General features: G+C 34.0%; 1 protein-coding gene across 1 annotated transcript in view; it reads right to left on the bottom strand.

The window, feature by feature from the left end:
- HDX (highly divergent homeobox) overlaps positions 1–21,052 on the bottom strand; it is a 129,265-nt gene extending 108,213 nt beyond the window's left edge. Inside the window, exons 1-2 of the mRNA XM_057719049.1 lie at positions 20,906–21,052; positions 13,416–14,531 (exon numbers count right to left, since the gene is read on the bottom strand). Of these exons, the coding sequence (XP_057575032.1) occupies positions 13,416–14,531; positions 20,906–21,052 (1,263 nt within the window). The remainder of the gene's footprint in view (positions 1–13,415; positions 14,532–20,905) is intronic.
- Positions 21,053–21,476: the final 424 nt, after the last annotated feature.

Genomic DNA, 21,476 nt, shown 5'->3' with positions numbered 1-21,476 from the left:
ATTTCATTTATTTCTGATCATTTCTTCATTATTTCCTTCCATCTGCTACCTTTTCACTCAGTTTGTTTTCCTCTTTCTAGTTCTATGAGGCATAGAGTTAAGATTGTTTATTTGCAATCTTACTTGCTTCTTAATATGTAGACATTTATTGCTAAGAATTTCCTTCTTAGAACTGCCTTTGCTAAATCCCACAAGTGCAAGTATGTTGTGTTTTTATTTTACTTTGTCTTGAGAAACTTTTTATTTCCCTTTTAATTATTTCTCTGATTCTTTGGTTATTTGGGAGAGTGTTGTTTTCATTTTGTTCTTAAATTTTTCAGTTTTCCTCTTGTCATAGGTTTCTAATTTCATGCCATTGTGGTCAGAGGATACTTGGTATGATTTAAATCTTCTTGAATGTGCTAAGACTTTTGTGGCCTAACAATATGGTCTAGAAAATGTTCTATGTGTGCTTGAGAAGAATGTGTATTCAGCTGTTGTTAGAATGTTCTGTATATGTCTGTTAGGTTTATTTTGTATAGTATTTTTCATGTGCACTGTTTCCTTATTGTTTCTTTCTGCATGCTATATCCATTGCTGAGAGTGGGGTATAAAGTCTCTAACTATTATTGTATTACCATTTATTTCTTCTTTGGCTCTGTTAGTTTTTGCTTTATGTATTCAGATGCTCTAATATTGGGTTCATACATATTTACAACTGTTATATCTTCATGATGAATTGGCCCTTTTATCATTATATGACCTTCTTTGTCTCCTTTTACCATTTTCATTTTAAAGTCTGTTTTGTCCGATATAAATATTGCTACCTATGCTTTCTTTCGGTTACCATTTGCTTGAAATGTCTTTTCTTCATCCCTTCACTGTCAATCTATGTGTGCTTTTAAGGCTAAAGTGAGTCTCTTGTAGGCAAGATATCATTGGATCTTGTTCTTTCATTCATTCAGCCATTCCATGTCTTTTAATTGAAGAATTTATTCTGTTTATATTTAAAGTAATTATTAATAGGTAAGCACTTACTATTGCCATTTTCAAAGCTGTTTTCTGAATATTTTGTAGATCCATTGTTCCTTGTTTTTTATCCTGCTGTTTTTGTGTGTGTGTGTTTCTCTCTTGATATCAGCATGCCCTGAATTATTTATCATGTTCTTTTATGTAATTACTATAGGATTTTCCCTTGTGTTGAACATGAGGCTTACATAAAATATCTTAAATATATAATACTTATTTTAAACTGATCAACTGAACTTAAGTTCCTTAATTTTACACTTTTAATTCTCTTTCCCTTTACATTTGATATTGTTGTTGTTACAATTTACATGTTTTTTAATACTGTGTAACATATTGTGTTTATGTTTACTTTGGCTGTTTTTTTAAAATTATGCACCACTATTACCATATTGCAGACTGTAACTATGACTATTTATTTAATATTACCTGTGAGATTTATGCTACTTTTTCTGTTTGTATGTTCTTAATTAGTGTCTTTTTACTTCCACTCAAAGAACTCCATTTAGCATTTCTTATAAGGCAAATGTGGTGGAAATGAACTCTACTGGCTTTGGGTTATTCAGAAAAGTCTTTACCCTTCCTTTGTTTCAGATGGACAGCTTTGATGTCTAGAGAATTCTTGGTTGACTTTTTTCTTTCAATATTTTGAATATGTCATCCCAGTCTCTCCAGGCCTGAACAGTTTTTGTTGAAAAATCCATCAATAGTTGTATATTTTTTATGTAACTACTCTTTCTTTTGTGCTCTAAAATTTTATCTTTGTCTTTGACTTTCATGAACTGAATCATAATGTCTCTCACCATGGCCCTATTCAGGTTCAATCTATTTGAGATTCTTTGGGCCTCATGCATCTGGATGTCCTTTTCTCTCCTCAGGTTCAGGAAATCTTTAACCATTATTGCTATAAATATACTATCTGTTCCTTTTCTCTTTCTCTTAACCTTCTGGAATTCTCATAATGTGAATATATCATGTTTTGTCATGTCCCATAATTCCCATCAGCTTTCTTCACTCTTTTTCATTCTATTTGCTTTTTGTTCCTCTGACTGGGTAATTTCCATTGTCTTGTCCTGCAGGTCATTGAATGTTTCTTCTGTATGTTCAAATCTATTTTTTAACCTCTACTCAATTTTTCAATTCATTTATTGTATTTTTCAACTCTAGGATTTCTGTTTGGTTTTTTTGGTGGTTGTTATTTCCTCATTCAACTTGTTTTGTTTATACATTGTTTCCCTTATTTCATTAAGTTGTTTCTCTGTGGTTTTGTGTAGTTCACTAAACTTCCTTAAGATGATCACTGAATTATTTCTGATAGTTTATAGGTCTTTATTTCTTTAGGGTCAGTTATTGGAGCTATATTATTTTCCTTTGGTGATGTCACATTTACCTTAACTTTAAGTGATCTTTGACTCCTTAAGTTTGTATCTGTGCATTTGAGTAAGTGGTTTCCTCTCTCAGACTTTAAAGGTTCTCCTTGGCAGAGATAGTTCTTCACCCATCAATTCAGGTTAGATTTCTGTGCATGCCTGCTGGTAATATCCTTGGGCAAGTGTGACTTTTATCAGGGTCTATTTTGGGGAAAGGTCACTGTCTGAGAGTGCTGAGGACAGGGATGGGAGTGTGTGTCACTGGTTCAGAATAGCTGGATAAAACTGCTGGCTTGGATTCCTGCCTATGTGAGGCTCTAGAGTGTACTCTGCAGTTGTTCAGGCTAACTAGGTGTTCAGAACTGGGATCTATACTCCAGAGTAGGCATGGCTATGAATTTGATTCCCTGTCTTGTCAGGGGAGCAGAACAGGCCCCGTGATTTGCATATCATCTTGTTTGAGGACCCAAATCAGGCAAGACTATGTTCTGAATTCTGTGGCCATACAGGGCTCCAGATTTGGTTCTGCAGATGGAGAAAGCCATGGCCGTGCTCTCTATTTAAGTTCCACTGTAAGCATGGCTGTTGGATGGGCTATATACCTTCTCACATGCACTGAATTACGTTCCCTCTTCAGTTGTACTGAATGTTATACTCAGAAATGGGTGGGGCTATGAATTATTTTCCCTGCCTAGGCTAAGCAAAAGAACCATCTCCAAGGTCAGAAAGGCTCTTTGTTTGTTGTCTTAACTGAAGCCAACCCACACCCCAAGTTCCCTTACTAAACAGGACCACTGATGTTGTTCTGCAAACTATTGGCTCTGTCTGAGCACCTCTTAGCTCAAGTGCTGCTGAGCCCCACGGCTTTCAGGAGTTGTTGCCAGCCTTTCTGGTCAGATGGGGCCAGAAGGTACTCTCCACAGCAGGTGGGTCAGCAACACTCCTTTTTGAGAATCCAAAATAGACAGATCTTTACCCTGCCATGTTCTATGGCCAGCATGCAGCCCCAACTTGGTTCTGCAGATAAGCAGAGCTGCTGGTTGGAATTACTCTTTGGTCTTGCATATGAGCAAAGCTGCTGGTTGGGATTACTATAAATGTACCATCATATCTGCAAGTATGAATGCAGTCTGCCAAGATCTGTGTGTTGGTTGTTGCAAGCCCCTCTCCATCACAGTCAGATTCCCAGTGGTTGAGCCTCACAGATTCTCCTGAGAATGCCCATGTTGCAAAGTAGGTGCTCCTGCAAAGTGCTGCACGATGTTGGGGGTGGGATGGTTGTCCCCCTATTTTCTCTCTACCCAATAAAGGAACTAAAAGCTAAGTGGAGACTGTCCACATGGTACTATGCTGGCCTGGGTGAGAGACAATGCAGTCAACATGTAGCTGCCTCTCTAACCCTTCTAATGCAGTCTGTCTTGGCCTCTGTGGTGAAGGAGGATGCTTCAGCCTCATCCCCATGTTCTAGGATTCTTTCATTAGTGTCTTATTCTTGAGTTGTTAGTTGTTATTAGGTGTTAATTCTTGTTAGTTGTTTTTGTTGTGAGGGGAAGTGAAGTCAGGAACAACTTACGTTGCCATATGGGTGACATCAGAATCCTCATGATAAAAACTCTTAGCAAATAAGATATAGAAGTAACATGCTTCAACATAAAAAGGCCATATATGAAAAGCCCACAGCTAAAATTATACTCAATGGTGAAATGTTGAAGGCCTTATTTTAAGATCAGGAATAAGACAAGGGTGCTGACTCTCATCACTCTTATTCAAGCTAATATTGGAAGTCCTAGCCAGAGCAATAAGGCAAGAAAAAGAAATAAAAGACATCACAATTGGAAAGGAAGAAATAAAATTGGATCTATTTTCACATGATGAAATTTTATATATAGAAAATCCTAAAGAGTCCACCAAAAAACTGAGCTAATCCATGTAAAGTAGCATGATACAACATTAACATATAAAAACCAGTAACATGTCTATACACTAACAACTGAACTATCTGAAAAGCAAATAAAGAAAATGAACCCATTTACAGTAGCATCAAAACCATAAAATACCTATGAATATATTAAACCAAGGAGGTGAAAGATGTCTACTTTGAAAAGTACATAACATTAATGAAAGAAATAGAACAGAACATAAATAAATGAAACTGTATCTTGTGTTCATGGACTGGAAAGATTAACATTGTTAAAATGTCAGTACTACCAAAGGCATCTATAGATTCAGTGCAATCTCTATCAAGGTTCCAATGACATTTGTTATAGAAGTAGAAAATAATCCTAAAATTTATGTGTAACCACAAAAGATTCCAAATAGCCAAAACAATTCTGAGAAAGAGTAAGGCAGGAGGTATCACACTCCCTGATTTCAGGCTATATTAAAAAGCTTTAGTAATCACTATGGAAAATAGTATGGAGGATCCTCAAAAATTAAAAATAGAACTACCATATGATCCAGCAATTCCACTTCTTGGTATTTTGCTCCCCTACATTCATTGCAGCATTATTCACAATAGCCAAGGTATAGGAGCTACCTAAGTGCCCATCAATAGATGACGGAATAAAGAAAAATCTGAAACACAAATGTGTGTGCATGTGTGTGCGTGCGCACGCACACACACACACACACACACACAGGAATATTACTCAGCCATTACAAAAAAGAATGAAATCTTGCCATCTGTGACATGTATGGACCTAGAGGGAATTATGCTAAGTGAAATAAGTCAGAGAGAGAAAGACAAATATCATATGATTCACTTATATGTGGAATCTAAAAATCAAAATAAATGAACAAACACAACGAAACAGAAACAGAGACATAGAGACAGAGAACAAACAGGTGGTAGCTGGGGGGTGGGGTGGGGAATGAGTGAAATAGGTGAGAGTTGATGTACAAACTTCCAGTTGCAAAATAAATAAGTCATGGGGACAAAAGGTTCAGCATGGGCAATATAGTCAATAATAATGTAATATCTTTGTATGGTGACATGGTAACTAGACTTATCATGGTGATCATTTTGTAATGTAGAGAAATATCAAATCACTATGTTGCATACCAGGAACTCACATAGTGTTGTAGGTCAATTATACTTCAACAAACAAATAAGCTCATGGAAAGAGATCAGATTTGTTGTTACCAGAGGCAGCGGAAGGGAGAAGTGAATTGGATGAAGGTGGTCAAAAGATGCAAATTTCCAGTTATAAGATAAATAAGAACTAGGGATATAATGTACAGCATAATTAATATAATTACTACTACTATATGCTATATATGAAAGTTGTTAGAGTAAATCCTGAGTTTTCATCACAAGGAGAAACATTTTGTTCTTTTTTATAAATCTGTGACTATATGACATGATGGTAATCATTTTATGCCGTATGTAAGTCAAAATATTAAGCTGTACACCTTAAAACATATAATGCTGCATGTCAATTGTATCTCAATAAAGCTGGAAGGAAAAAAAGCTATAGTAATCCGAATAGTGTGGTATTGGCATAAAAACAGACACACAGACCAAAGGAGGAGAATCAAGAGCTCAGAAAAGAACCAATCCATATATATTCAAATAATATTTAACTACGAAGCCATGATTACTCAATGCAGAAAACAAAATCTCTTCAATAAATGGTGCTGGGAAAACTGGATATTCACATACAAAGGAATCAAAATAGACCCCTATCTTACATCACTCACAAAAACTAAGTGAGAATGGATTAAGGACTTAAATGTAAGACTAGAAACTATAAGACCCCTAGAAGAAAACAGAAAAAAAAGTCTCCTTGTTGTGGATCTTGGCAATGATATTTTGGTATATGACACCTACAGCAACAAAATCAGAAATAGACAAGTGCAACTATATCAAACTGAAAAGCTTCTACACAGCAAAAGAAATGATTGATAAAATGTAAGGACAATCTATGGAATTAGAAAAAATATTTGCAAACCACGTATTTGGTTAGGGGTTAATATCCAAAATATATAAAAAATTAATACAACTCAATAGCAAAAAACAAATATTCCAATTAAAAATTGGCAAATGACCTCAATAGACAATTTCCAAAGAAGATAAATGAATAGCCAGCAGGTATATGGAATGTGCCCAGCATCACTAATCATAAGGTAAATGCAAATTAATATCACAATGAGATATCACCTCATGCTTGTTATAATGTTTATCATCAAAAAGATGAGATAAAAAATGCTGTCAAAGATGCGGATAAAAGGGAAAACTTGCACAGTCTTGGTAGAATTGTAAATTGGTACTGGCACTATGCGTAACAGTATTAAGGATCCTCAATAATTGAAAAACAAAACTACCATATAATCAAGCAATTTCACTTCTGGGAGTATATCTAATGGAAATGAAACCATTAACTTAAAAAGATATCTGCATCCTCATATTCATAGCAGCATTATATACAGTAGCCAAGACATGGAAACAACCTAAGTGTCCACCAACAGATTAATGGATAAAGAAGTTATGAAATATATATAGAATGTAATATTATTCAGCCATAAAAAGAATGAAATCCTGCCATTGGCAGTAACATGACTGGACCTCAAGAGCATTATGCTACGTGAAATAAGTCAGACAGAGAAAGACAATTAGTTGTATGATCTCACTCATGTGGGATCTAAAACAAACAGACAAAAAAAATCAGCCTCATAGAAAAGGACATGTGACTTGCAGTTCCCAGAGGCAGGGAGTGGGGGAGTAGGAACTGGATAAAGGTGATCAAAAGGTACAAAGGTCCACTTATAAGATAAATAAGTACTAGGGATGTAATGTACAGTATCATGACTATAGTTAACACTACTGCCGTATGGTATATTTGAAAATTGTTAAGAAAGTAGTTCCCAAGAGTTCTCATCACAAGGAAAGAAAGATTTTTTTCTTTTTCTTTTTAAAAAATATACATTAGATAATGGATATTAACTAAACCTATTGCTTAGTAATAATTTCACAATATATGTAAATGAAATCATTATGCTGAACACCTTAAATTTACACAGTACTGTATGTCAATTATATCTTAATAAAACTGAAAAAATATGCAAAATAAATAAATATCAAAAAAGAAAAGAAAAAGAAAAAAATCAATGTAACACTCCATATTAATACAATAAATGGAAAAATGCACATGAATATATCTCATTAGATGCAGAAATAGCATTTGACAAAAATTCAACATATTTTCATGATACAAGCACTCAACAAACCAGGAATAAAAGGGGACTTTTCCTTATCATCCTGAGAAAGACCATCTACAAAAACCCCACAGGTAATACCATATTTAATTGTGAGACACTGAATTTTTTCCATATGAGATCAAGAAGAATAAAAAGATGTCTTACCACTTCTACTCAGCATTGTATTGGAGGTTCTAGCAATTAGTCAAGAAAAAGAAAAAATGAAGTAAACTTTTACACAAGTAAAACTATCTGTGCTTGTAGATGGCATGATTTTATATAAATAAAACCCTAAGAAATCCAAGTGTCTAATATAACTAATAGACTAGTTCAGTACTTTTTCAGGATACAAGATCAACGTACAAAAATCAATGAACAATCCAACAATTAAATTAAGAAAGAAATTCCACTTAAAATAACATTAAAAGTTATATACTTATATATAAATTTGACAAAATAAGTGCAAGACTGAACTGAAAAGTACAACACATTGTTAAAAGAAACTAAAGAGGATCTAATAAATGGAAAGGCATACCTTTTCATGGATCAGAAAAAACAGTATTATTAATATGGCAATACTTCCCAAATCAATCTACAGACTGAACATTATCAAAATTCCATCTTTTGTTTCTGCAGAAATTGATAAACTGATCTTAAAATTCATATGCAAATTTAAGGGACCTAGAATAGCTAAAATAATTTAGAGAAAGTAGTAGATATTTGGAGGTTCACACTTCTCAATTTCAAAACTTACTACAAAGGTACAATAATCCAAACAGTGTTGTATCAGCATAAGAAGAAACATATATATCAATATAATAGAATTGAGAGTCCAGAAATAAACTCTTCCATTTGATTAACTGATTTTGAGAAGGATGACAAGACCATTCAATGAGGAAAGTATAATCTTTTAAACAAATAGTGATGGGACAGCTGGATAGTCATATGCAAAATAATCAAGGTGAACTCCTACCTCATATCATACATAAAAACAAGCTCAAAACAGCTGAAATGCCTACATGTAAAAGATACAAGTATAAAATTCTTAGAAGAAAACATATGAGTCAGTCTTTGTTATTTCGGCTTAGGTAATAGCTTCTTAGATACACACCAAAAGCACAAGTAACAACAGAAAAAAATAGATAAATTGGACTTGATCAAAATTAAAAACATTTGCATTTAAACAATACCCTCAAGAAAGTGAAAAGAAAGTGTATGGAGTGAGAGAAAATATTTGCAAGTCATATATCTGATAAGGACTAGTATAGAGAACATGAAGAACTGAATGTTTACAACTCAAAGAACAAACAACTTAAAAAATGGCCAAATTCTCTTAATAGACATTTCTCCAAAAAAGATATTTGAATGGCCAATAAGCACATGAAAAGGGAGTTAACATTGTTAGCTGTTAGGAAAGTGCAAATCAAGACCTCCATGAGATATTTCAAATCCATGATAGTGGCTATAATCAAATGACTGACATGACAAGTGTTGGTCAGGAGATGGAGAAATTAGAATCCTTTTACATTGATGGTTGGATTGCAAAGTGATAAAACCACTTTGGAAAAAGTTTTGGCATTTCCTCAAAACTTTAAGCATAGAATTTCAATATGAACAAGAAATGCACTCCTAGATATACACCCAAGAGATATTTCCACACGGAAATTTGTATATGAATGTTCATAGAAGCATTATTCATAATAGACAATTGTGTAAGCAACCCAAATGTCCATCAACTAATGAATGGATAAACAATTTATGCTATATATGCACAATAGAATATCATAGAGAAATGTAAAAGAATGAAGTGCTGATACATCTATAACATGGACCTTGAAAACACTATTCTAACTGAAAGAAGCCAGTCACAAAAAGCCATCATACTGTATTATTCCACGTATAATAATATTCAGAATAGATAAATCCATAGAGAGAGAAAGATTAATAGATGCCTACTGCTGGGTTGGGGGATTTGGTGTGCTAATGAGTATGTAGTTTATTTTTGAGGTAATGAAATGTTCTAAAATTAGACTGTAGTACTGCTTGAACAGCTCTGTGACTATATTAAAAACTATTTAATTGTACACTTTTGATGTGTGACCACTGTACTATTATATCTCAATAAAGTCATTTAAAAATGATCCATGCTAACTACACCTATTCAACACAGATTACTATTACTTTTTTAAAGTTGAATATTTGCCTGAGAGTTATTTTAGCAGTCATTCAATCTACCTTTCTTCAGGTTAAAATACCATTTGTATTGGTTTAGAACATCATAATGCTTAAAGTTTTTACAACTATAAAATCTCCATGTTTATTTAAAAAATGCACTTAAGCCCACAAATACTGAATAAATTTGGAGGGTACTACCAAAGTACTTCCACTGGTGGGGATACATTGTACTTATTTAGTACCTTTTAAAGAAAGCTCAAAGTGCTCTACCTCTATTAACTTCTAAGTTTTTAGGAAGTTCACCAGAGTTGTGAATGCAGATAATTATTAAGTAACAATATTAACTGCAACAAACATCCTGAATGTATAGCACTTGTCTTCCAAAATACCCCAATATCTTCACACAGATTATCATCAATTATTAATCTGTAATCAACACAGCACTCAAGATAAATAGGTGGACTGACATAGACATGAAAAGTGAATGGCACTTTGGAGACAGTTGCAATACAGTTGCAATTTAGCCCCAAAGGAGTGAGGTCAGCCTGCTGAGTTTCTGAAATAGAACTGGGCTATAGTATCCTGGCATAGCTACCTCCTGACAGTTTCCTTATCATCACTTCAACCCTTAATATGGTATTCCAAAGTGACTCCAAAACAGAGCTGCTTTCAATTTCTTAGCATCCTTATGGATCGCCTCAATTTGTACTCAGTCACCTAAATAGCTTGGAACTAGACTATACACTAGGAACAGGACCTCGGCTTGAAGATACCTGGTACAAGAGAGAGAAGAGGCAGATATCTCTGTTATACAGTCCCAGGGTCAGAAACTAAAGAGAATTGCTTGCTTGCTTATAATTTCATAGCTAGAAAGTTGACAAGATGGTCATAGGTTTTATCTTTCTAAGTCCTGATCTACTAAAAATACAGCTTGGTAATAGAGCATCACCAAAATCTTGGAGGATAACTGCCATGGACTGAATGTTTTTGTCCCAGCTCAATTCATATGTTGAAACCTAATCCCCAATGTGATGGCATTTGGAGGTGGGGCTTTTGGGAGGTGATTAGGTCATGAGAATGGAACCATCATGAATGGGATTAGTGTCCTTACAAAAGAGACCCCAAAGAGCTCCCTTGCCACTTCTGACACATGAGGACTCAGTGAGAAAATAGCTATCTGTGAATTAGGAAGCAGGTACTCACTAGATACTAAATCGGTGAGCACCTTGATCTTGAGCTTCCCAGACTCCAGAACTGCGAGAAATAAATGTTTGTTGGGTTTTAAGTCACCCACAGTCTATGATATTTTTGTAATAGAAGCCCAAATGGACTAAGACATTAATCTTCATGGATTACACTTCCCCAGGCTGCCTTGGTTCCCTAAAATCTCTACTAATTAAAATTAAGTTGGGGCATGAAACTAATATAATATTGGGTCAACTATACTTCAATTAAAAAAATATATAAATAAAAACAAACAAAAAAGAAAGGTGGGGCAGAGTGAAGCCCCAAGGGTTCCATGCAAGCACTCTGTACCATACTATCTCAAGTCAAGTTGGAGGAGGTCTGTTATAATATAAATAGAAATATATAGGTTTTTAATACATAGATTATGGTGAGGTTGAGAGGTGATCACCAATCTTCTTTCAGCCAGCACATACAGCTATTTCTTCTTCAACCACCTTGTGATAATTGTGGGCTGTGCAATATTCTACTTGAAATGGAATGTAAAGAAGACCTGGACCAGCAGAGTTTCATTAACTTTTCAAGTACCATGTCATACGTATAAGAAAGTTTATGTGTCAGGGAATGTACAAAGAGACTTGCACAGATTGTGTCATTTCATGTACAGCATTCCTGTGAAGTAGATATTCAGTGGATTATACAAATGAGGAAACTGTTACATAGAGAGGTTATGACACCTGCCAGAGGTCACACAAGTAGAAAGTAGCAGAGCCTAGATTTGAATCCAGGTCTGTGTGGCTCTAATCCCATACTCTAAGTTATGTCAGACTGTCATTCTTTAAAGAAATTTCTTTTCCAAAAAATGGTGCTGTTTTATTCCATTTAAAAGGTTCTTTTATATAAAATAAATTTAATTTCTTTAAAAGTTCTGTCAGGAAAAAAGATAAAGACTATAAAAAGGTAAAACCATAGGCTGAATTATCCTTTAAGGAGCAATCAATTTATGAAACATTAAAAATACACTCTGTACTCTCAAGCCTCCAAATAGTCTAATAAAGTTGAAATCATTAGGCTGCATGGTAAAGCAGAAGAAAAAAAAACCCACATGATATATTTCTGAGTTGGAATCCTGGTTCTGTCATGTACTGGCTGTATGATTCTAGGCAAGATATTAAAATGTAGATAAAATGCCTATATGACCAGATTGCCGTGAAGATTAAATAAGATCAGGTATATAAATTTACTGATGGTGCCTAGTACATTCAAGGCCCTCAACAAATCATAAATATTATTGTTATTACGATTATTAGGAACAACACTGAAGGGGTAAAGAAATGCAAAAGAGGTGAATAAAAGGGGGTATTGGGGAGGATCTGAAAGGTATGGTTCAATGTTACTTTAAGCACGATTTAGGAAAGAGCAAACACAGAAAAATGAAAAGATCCTTAATAAGAAATGACTGCTAATGATGATGACATACTCTTCCATTAGAGGTAGGTTGCAGAGGGATACTTCCTATACTATGTTATTGCTTTTCATTTTGTAGCAGGGAGCTATGAGATAAAGGGAGTCAAGAGAAGTTGGTTCCTTGTATTGGTTGAGAATAGCCTGGAATCATTTTAAATACAGATAAAAAAATACCATGGTTGAACAAATTAAAGGGTCTAGCTAGTAGCAAGAAAAAATGGCAAACATTCTTGCCTTGCTATTCAAATTCTCTGAAGCAGATTTTTCAGAGAGAAGATCTATGGCCTTAAGAGATATTCTGAGGTAGGTTTATACCTCACCGTTGTGATTACTTGAAGCATATCTAAACAACTGAATGTGTGAAACAGTAAAGAAATAATGCCTATTTTTGTACAGGTCTAAAATTGCTTTAATTCTTACTATGAATGTCTTTTCCCTATAAACATTTTAAAAAGACAATTTGATTAATGTTGCACTTAATGTTTTAATAAAGCATTTACTTTTAGAAAAACAGTTAGCTGAGATACTGCAGGCTCTGATTTCTCAACCATTGTCCCCTAGAGAAATGATTGACTTGCCTGGCTATGTACCCAGGGAAAGCACTGCTCATCTGATGACATCTTCCCAAGCCGCAAGTAGAAATCATAACAGGAATAATCTATGTTCAAGAGGATGTCTAGCCAATTTAGTCCTATTTTAGTGATGGGAAATGCATGCTTCCCATAAGGCTATTATTTCCTGAAAAAACTCATTTTAAATGTAGAGAGAAAGTTGCCATGTTATAAAAATTATTATCACATTCCATGAAAAAAAAAGGACTCTATTTTTAAACATGACAAAGAAGTACAAGATTCTTTAAAGAGTTGACCCCAAACCACTACTTAGAAGCAAAAAATATCAAATTACTTCAAAATACGAGTTCAGTGACCCAGGTCTCAAATCTAATTGATTACCAATGCAATTTTTTACACCAAACAAACTTTTATAAAACCTTTATAAAATAAACATACACATTACCTGGTAATTGTTTTGGTTTTGTGACAATCTCAATTGGTTTGATGATGCAAAATGTGAAGAAAAATTACTCCGTGATGGATTTGTATCACTATATAGTGTAGTAGACGCTGTATGCAATGAGGTCCGTGGTGTCAAATGGTATTCTCTGTTTTGATACAGTACATTGTCTGACAAGTCTCTAATATTCACCAGTTGTGAATTTGGCATATTTCTTCCTGGTCCGGGCAAAACTGTACTTTGGTTCTCAGCTCGAAGGGAACTGCCACTTTCATAAAATCTTGAGTAGCTTGGTATCTGTGCTCCCATCAATGCCAACTCTTCCTCTCTGGCATACTCATCATCAGCATCTCCAGTCTCCATTGCAATGGACAAGCAAGTTCCATCTGTTGAACTAGGAGGCTTCTGTGTGGCATTTCCTCCCAGAATTCTCTGGGGGTAATCACTAACAGCCAATGAAAATACTTCACGGATTTCCAAGTTTTGTGTTCTGCAGTAAGGGTCTCTAATAGGTGGCTTTTGCCCACTTAAGTTATGTGATGCTGAACCCGTGTGTTCAGGCTTATATGATCTTTGAATTCCGACTGGTTCAATTTTGCAAGGTCGATGGCACACAGATGCCTTTTGAGGTACCATCTCAGAGGCTTGCATTGAAGAGCTTCCATAGTGTTTCTTTGTGTGATTGTATACAGAGTTTCCAGCATTTAGCACACTTGTCTGTCTTGACAAAATAATTGTTTTTTCACCTAAGAGCAGAGAGGCATTTTTACAGTGTGCTACTTGTCTTTGAACAGGAATGTGCAACTGAAACTCAGTATCATTTTTACTGGCTGTTTTCTGAATAGGGATTTTATGTGCTTCTGTAATTTGTGTATTTGTATGTTTAGTTGTCCCTTGCCTACTTGATGAACTGGCTGGACTGTATATACCAGTTACAATGACATCATTATTGGGCAATGTCCAAGAAGACTGTTGGCTTGAGGGTGGAGCAATATTAACCACATTTCTGACTGCAACGTCTGGAGCTGCCAAAGAAGTACCAGAAACAGTTCTTGTTGTCGCTGCTCCTGATTCAGAATTCTTACTACTCATTTTTCTTCTTTTATTGCCAACCCACGTCTGGAAGGATAAAAAAAAAATGCCATTATGGAATAGTTCCTAGCAAAAAAAACAAGAAAAAATAATTTCTATGTGATACATTACATTCTCATTTGTCAAAAAATCAAGGCCTATACAAATTTAAAAGAAAGAATATACACTAAAAGAAAAAGCAACTAAAGTATAAGATTAGAGATGATCAGGGACCAGCACATAATAAATATCTTGGAACTTTAACAGGAGAATTGTATTATTGTTCTTCTCCTCAAAACCCATCCAATTAATCTGTAGCAAGAACCCTAAAATGTTTATATCCCTTGGCCTAGTAAATTCACTTCTGGAAATTTATCCTAAAAGTAATCCTAGATGTATACAAAGTTTATATGCAAATATGTTCATCATATTTATTTATGATAGTGAAAAATTGAAAACATACTAGAGGTAGGATGTTTAATGACATTGGAAAATGCTAGGAATATTGTTAAACAAATATACACTAGGAATCTTCAGATTTAACAACTTCTTTTCTATGAATATATCATAACTTGGCTAATTAATATTGCTAGGTATTTAGGTTAATTTTAGAAATATTCACTATTATAAACCATAGCAATATACATCATTGTGCATGCATCTTTGCTCTATTGGCCCATTAGAATGCCATCTTAGAAGGAAAATTGCTTGGCTTTTTGATTTTTTTAAACTACCCTCCAATGTATAAGAGATCTGGTTTCCCCACACCCTCTATAACACTCTGCATTATCCTTTTGTAGTCTCTACTAGCCCAGGAGTTATGAAAATGTATATAATTGCTGTTTTGATTTGAGTTTCTATAGTTAATATATTACTTTGATAGAGTTGCTTACCCATTACTTATACTAATTTTTATATTGGTATATTTGTCTTTTTGAATTGATTTATAAGAGCAATTTTCTACTAAAGGTAGCAGCACTCTGTCACAAGTTGCAAATATTTTTTCCGTTTGTCATTAATTTATGGTAGTTATTTTCTTCTTCATGCTTTTTTCTACTTACCAAATTTTATGCAGTGAATATGTATTATTTTTGTAAACAAAAAATTAATAAAAATAATACCAGTGGTTGGCATTTAGAATTTGATTACAAAATATGTACCTTTATATAAGTAAATTTATTATAATAATCTTAGTATTATTACACTGAATCACGATTCTTAAAATATGCAGTAAGAAATATTATGTTCCATAAAATGATTAGTAAACTTTATACTTATTTCTAAATGCATACCATATTATAAACTACCAAAACACATTAATCTATTAAGAATTTAAAAAAATAAGTGAAAACATTAAATGAACTAGCCTTGCACAAACATGATGCAGGGTGTATTTGGTTAACTTTGTGTCAAGTGCTTTTGAAAACCACATAAATTATCCAATTTTCAAAGTATATTTATACTACATACAACATTACATATTGTAATACTATAAATAAAAGCTAACAAGTATTGAATCCCCATTATGTGTTTTTATATATACATGTATTAGCTCCTTTGCTAGGTATTATTTTTCTAATTGTATAAATGAAGAAACTGAAATTCAGCAATATTAAGTAGCTTGTGGAAGGATATTCTGCCAGCTACTGGCAGAGCAAGGAATCAAAATCAATTTAATTTGATCTCAAAGAACATTCTCCTTCCACTATGGTGAGAAACTCCTGAAACGCAGTTGGTCATTTCTGTTGGTCATTTTACTTTTATAATTAGTACTTATCTAATAAAATGTTCCAGAAACTGAGATGCTCCATTTTGCTTCACATGAGGCTGTGGGAATTTAAAACTCACTCTTTTTTTTTTCCCTTCAGATCTTTATTGGAGTATAATTGCTTTACACTGTTGTGCTAGTTTCCACTGTACAACAAAGTGAATCAGCTGTATTGATACATATATCCCCATATCCCCTGCCTCTTGAGCCTCCCTCTCACCCTCCCTATCCCACCCCACTAGGTCATCACAAAGCATTGAGTTGATCTCCTTGTGTCATGCAGCAGCTTCCCACTAGCTAGCTATTTTACATTTGGTAGTGTATATATATATCAATGTTACTTTCTCACTTCATCCCAGCTTCCCCTTCCCCCCTACCCTATGTCCTCAAGTCCGTTCTCTACATCTGCATCTTTATTCTTCCCCTGCTACTGAGTTCATCAGTACAATTTTTTAGATTCCATATATATGCGTTAGAATACGGTATTTGTTTTTCTCTTTCTGACTTACTTCACTCTGTATGACACTCCAGGTCCATCCACCTCACTACAAGTAACTCAATTTCATTCCTTTCTATGGCTGAGTAATATTCCATTGTATATATGTACCACATCTTCTTTATCCATTCATCTGTTGATGGACATTTAGGTTGCTTCCATGTCCTGGCTATTGTAAATAATGCTGCATTGAACATTGGGGTGCATGTATCTTTTTTGATTATGGTTTTCTCAGGGTATATGTTCAGTAGTGGGATTGCTGGGTCATATGGTAGTTCTATTTTTAATTTTTTAAGGAAACTCCATGCTGTTTTCTATAGTGGCTGTATCACTTTACAGTCCCACCAACAGTGCAGGAGGGTTCCCTTTTCTCCACAGCTTCTCCAGCATTTAAAAAACTCACACTTATTTAGTTTTACTAAACAGCAGAGGTGAGAATTATAAGCAGAGGGACAAATGAATATAAATGTCACAAGAGAAGGAGGTAGTGGAGAAAAACTAAAACGTTTTAAAGTATATACTCAAGAGAAATATTGAAAAAGAAATGTTTGGGGATAAATATAACTTCAACTTATGGTTCAAAAAGGTGAATATTACAAATATTCAGTGTAAGTCACTGTTATGGCTTTTCAAATAAGAAAAATATGCAGAGGAAGAATGATGTATTTGTTTGTAATTTGAACATTTTAAAACTTTCAGTGGGAAACCGTAGTGAATTGGTTAAAAGTTGAACTCAAGATGTGCTATATCTGGAGGGCAGCTCTGGGCAAGATTTCTAAGAAAACAAACCACCTACCATGTTCTCATCACAATACCCACATTAACACAGGAATTTTAAGTGCATTGCACATTTATAGCTTACTTTTATAGTTTTGTAGTTCATATATAGTGTTACTTATATAGTTTACTAGCTATTTATATCATGTGTGCATAAAAAAGGAAAATGCAATAGAATATGACATGAATATGAATCTCAGCTATCTAACAATTTCATTTGTTCAGAATGCAGCCAATATAGATGTCAAGAGATCCATGTACTTTACTGAAAGGACAGCCCTTGATCTTAAAACAGACTTTATCTTATTTTACACATAATGTTACCAAACCTGGTATCCTCATCTATAGTAAATTAAAAATAACAAAACAGGAGGGGGCATTGGTAATAGTGATTGCTGTTGCAAGCACCTTGAAAGCACCAAAACTAAGAATGTTCATTAAGTATTACTCACTAAAAATGAGAAGAAAGGAAAAATATAAGAGAATTGATGTGAGAAATCATTAAACAGTCTGGGGTTCTTTAGTAAAGGGGAAAATCACCCCATATACTGTACCATGCTGTAAGCATTATTATTTTATAGCACAGTACAATAATTGATTTTCATAGTAAAACTCTGAGTCAAAAAGTAAAGGTTCAGGAACTTCCCTGGTGGTCCAGTGGTTGACTCTGCACTTCCCGTGCAGGGGGCGTGGGTTAGATCCCTGGTTGGAGAACAAGAATCCCATGTGCTGTGCGGTGCAGCCAAAAAATAAATAAATAAATAAAAAAGAAACCCAAAAAGTAAAGGTTCAGCTATTTTCAATAGTCTCTATTGAAGTAGAAAAGTATATAGTTAAGAAATATTTTACATTAAAATGTTGAAAATTAAATAAAATTCATTACCTAAGGGTTCCCAATAACTGAAACAAATTTCACTAAGTCATTCAGTTAAAGGATCCAAAATTTTCCAATGCTTATTGGATATAAATGATTCTCATTACAAATGTTTCATTGGTGAGAGAGAAAAAAATGGGTCAATCAAAATTGATATGATGAGCATTTGGGATTTGGAACTAATAAAGTGATACTACATAGAAAAAAAGAAAGGTTGGGATGGCCCTATATACATTAATATGTATAAAATGGATGACTAATAAGAAAAACATCAAATTGTACACTTTAAATATATGCAGTTTATATGTCAATTATATCTCAATAAAACTCTTTTTAAAAGGAAAAAAAAGAAAGGCAATAAAGTTGGGTCACCAATCCTTGGTGTCCATAAAATTCTTTTTAAGTCCTTTTTTATAAAGTCAATGTCTCCAAACTTTTTCTTTTTCTCTACTTCCTTCTTTGTTTTCCTGTTCCTTTGCCCCATTATATATACTTTTTTTTTTCAGTTTTTTTTTTCCTTCAGACCTTACTGGAGTATAATTGCTTTGCACTGTTGTGCCAGTTTCTGCTTTACAACAAAGTGAATCAGCTGTATTTATACATATATCCCCATATCCTCTCCCTCTTGAGTCTCCCTCCCACCCTCCCTATCCCACCCCTCTAGGTCATCACCAGTCATCAAGTTGATCTCCCTGTGTTACGCAGCAGCTTCCCACTAGCCATCTATTTTACATTTGGTGGTGCATATATGTCAATGCTACTCTCTCACTGTGTGGATGTTTTAACCTTTTAAGTTCTTTTTACATTGGGATCAAGTTCTTAGTACAGTAGGATTTTAGTTATTTTGAGAAAAAAATGCAATAAATATTATATTAAAATAATAAAGGAAGATCTCTTTCAAGTAGAACATGTAGACCTAGCAAAATATCACGGGCAGAGGAGGTTGTGGAATAATGACTCTATAAACAACTCCCTTCTCCTATGGCTGGAAAAACCACCAAAATTGTGTTGAAATTTAGATTAGGAAGACCGAATTTCTGCAGAATTTATACTCCCCTAGAATAGAGAGAATGAATCTGTTTTACACCATTCCTTACAACGTACATAACATTGTACTTGCAAGCTTACATTCTAGAAAGTTCATTTCTTTCATTCCTATTATTTGTTACAGATTTCACACCACTTGGGGCATAAGTATAACCCTTTGTATTTCCACAGTCTCAGTATTCAAGTACAATCAAGTAAGTTATTAGGGGGAAGACTGCAATAGCAAATTATAAATATGAAAGGTCACAGTCCACAGAGCAGCTGCCTAAGAAGACTTTTCATTTTAAAGTAATGATAAAATAAGAGAGAAGAAAAGAAAAAAAGTTACTGCAGAAAAAAATGAGTTTGTACTTATAAAATGGAAAACTTATCAACTAAAAATTTTTTTTCTTGAGGTTTATTAAAGGTATTGCAAGTAGGGAATTTAGAGCTATCAATAGGAGATATTTCTAGTTATTTCACAAATCTGAGTATGATGGTTGATCTCAGCAAACAAGAAACAGATATCTTGGATATATCCCCCCGTAGAACTGGTGGCATAATTCCCTATTTGAAGGTGAATATATCCTTCAGTCTTTAAAAAACAGATTTTCCAAAGAATTCTTCTTATCAAGAGATTTTTATCTTTGGGGTCTTTGAAAGTTCCTACAACAGAAAAATAAACAGAAGTCCTTTCTCTTACCAATTAGCCTAATGAATGACAAAGATGGGAAAGTTGCTAACCTTTGAATCCCTAAGGTTTCACACCAGGAGGATTTGTAGCATATTTAGACAATCATGAAAGGACCTACTCACTCACTATGAAATCTGTGACTGCCTCAGTTAGATTTGTCTCTTGCCTCCTCTATTTCACCTTCTCACTGCCTTTCCCAAATGTGTAGCAGCTCTGATTTTTACAGCTGGTTAACTATGATTGTGATAAAGGAAATTTTCCTCCCTAAGAATTTCTTGTCCCTTACTTGCTAACCCCTTAAAATGAATACACTTTACTTAGAAGGAGGAAGAGATATTCATAAAAAGGCTAGGTTTTCCTAAAAAGGCAAAAATATTGAAGTCATAAATGCCTAATGAAAAATTTAAACACAAGAAAATATGCTAGGTCCCTTGGTAAATGCCTGTTTTACTGATATCAATTTGGAGGGTTATATCTAGATGAATTCTCAGTGTAAACAAAGCATGAGATCAACAACTAATCCTAAAGGTAACTATTAGTTCAAAGGACTGGGATTTTTTAAAGATACATTTAAAATGCAAAAGTTTTAGTGCTTTCAAGGTATTTATAGAAAAAAATACATACTAAATGATTAGCTCTTTATTAAAAAATAGTAATTTTATACCAGGGAAATGAAGCTGTTTATAAAGTTAGTGACTTCATACCCTGATAGTTTTTCTCATATTAAGCAATTATCACTTGTAATAAAAAAACTATAAATTCAAGAGTTTAAGACCTTAATACTTACCCTGACTACACTGAAGTCCAGCTTAGTCTCCTGTGCACACTGTAATATGAGCTGAAAGCAATTTTTACTTTGATTTGTCATTCCATTTTCATAATAACGCTGTAAAATCCTTTGTTGTTCTACAGTAAATACAGAACGCAGATTCATCTAAAAATAAAAGAAGATACTCTGAAAATTGGAATAAAAATTGGATATGTGTAGAATTTGCATGTTTTTGTTTTTTAATACAATTTCAATGCTTTCAAGCTGCGAGATTTCTTTAAGTGAAATAATCCCAATAATGGGCAATAATTTGTGTGCTAAAGGGAGACAGGTTCTCACTGAAAATTATGCATAATGTGAACACATTGAATTTGTTCAAAAAAGTACCAACTTTAAAGACAAAACAACAACAAAAAAGAGGAAAGCCCTTATCTAGTTAATGTCAGTGCATGGAGAAAAATGTTCTTTCACCGAAATAAATATTTATGGCTAGTAAAGCCAGAGATGGTTGTATGGTGGTAGCCATATGTGGTAAATTATCAACAGGGACACTCACTGTTCTTTGTCAAGCAAGGCATCTGGTATGTGT

The sequence above is a fragment of the Hippopotamus amphibius genome, chromosome X (genome assembly GCF_030028045.1).
Source record: "Hippopotamus amphibius kiboko isolate mHipAmp2 chromosome X, mHipAmp2.hap2, whole genome shotgun sequence".
In the NCBI taxonomy this organism is placed as follows: domain Eukaryota; kingdom Metazoa; phylum Chordata; class Mammalia; order Artiodactyla; family Hippopotamidae; genus Hippopotamus; species Hippopotamus amphibius.
The sequence above is the reverse complement of the archived record's forward strand: the minus strand, read 5'-3'. Positions and strand labels throughout refer to the sequence as shown.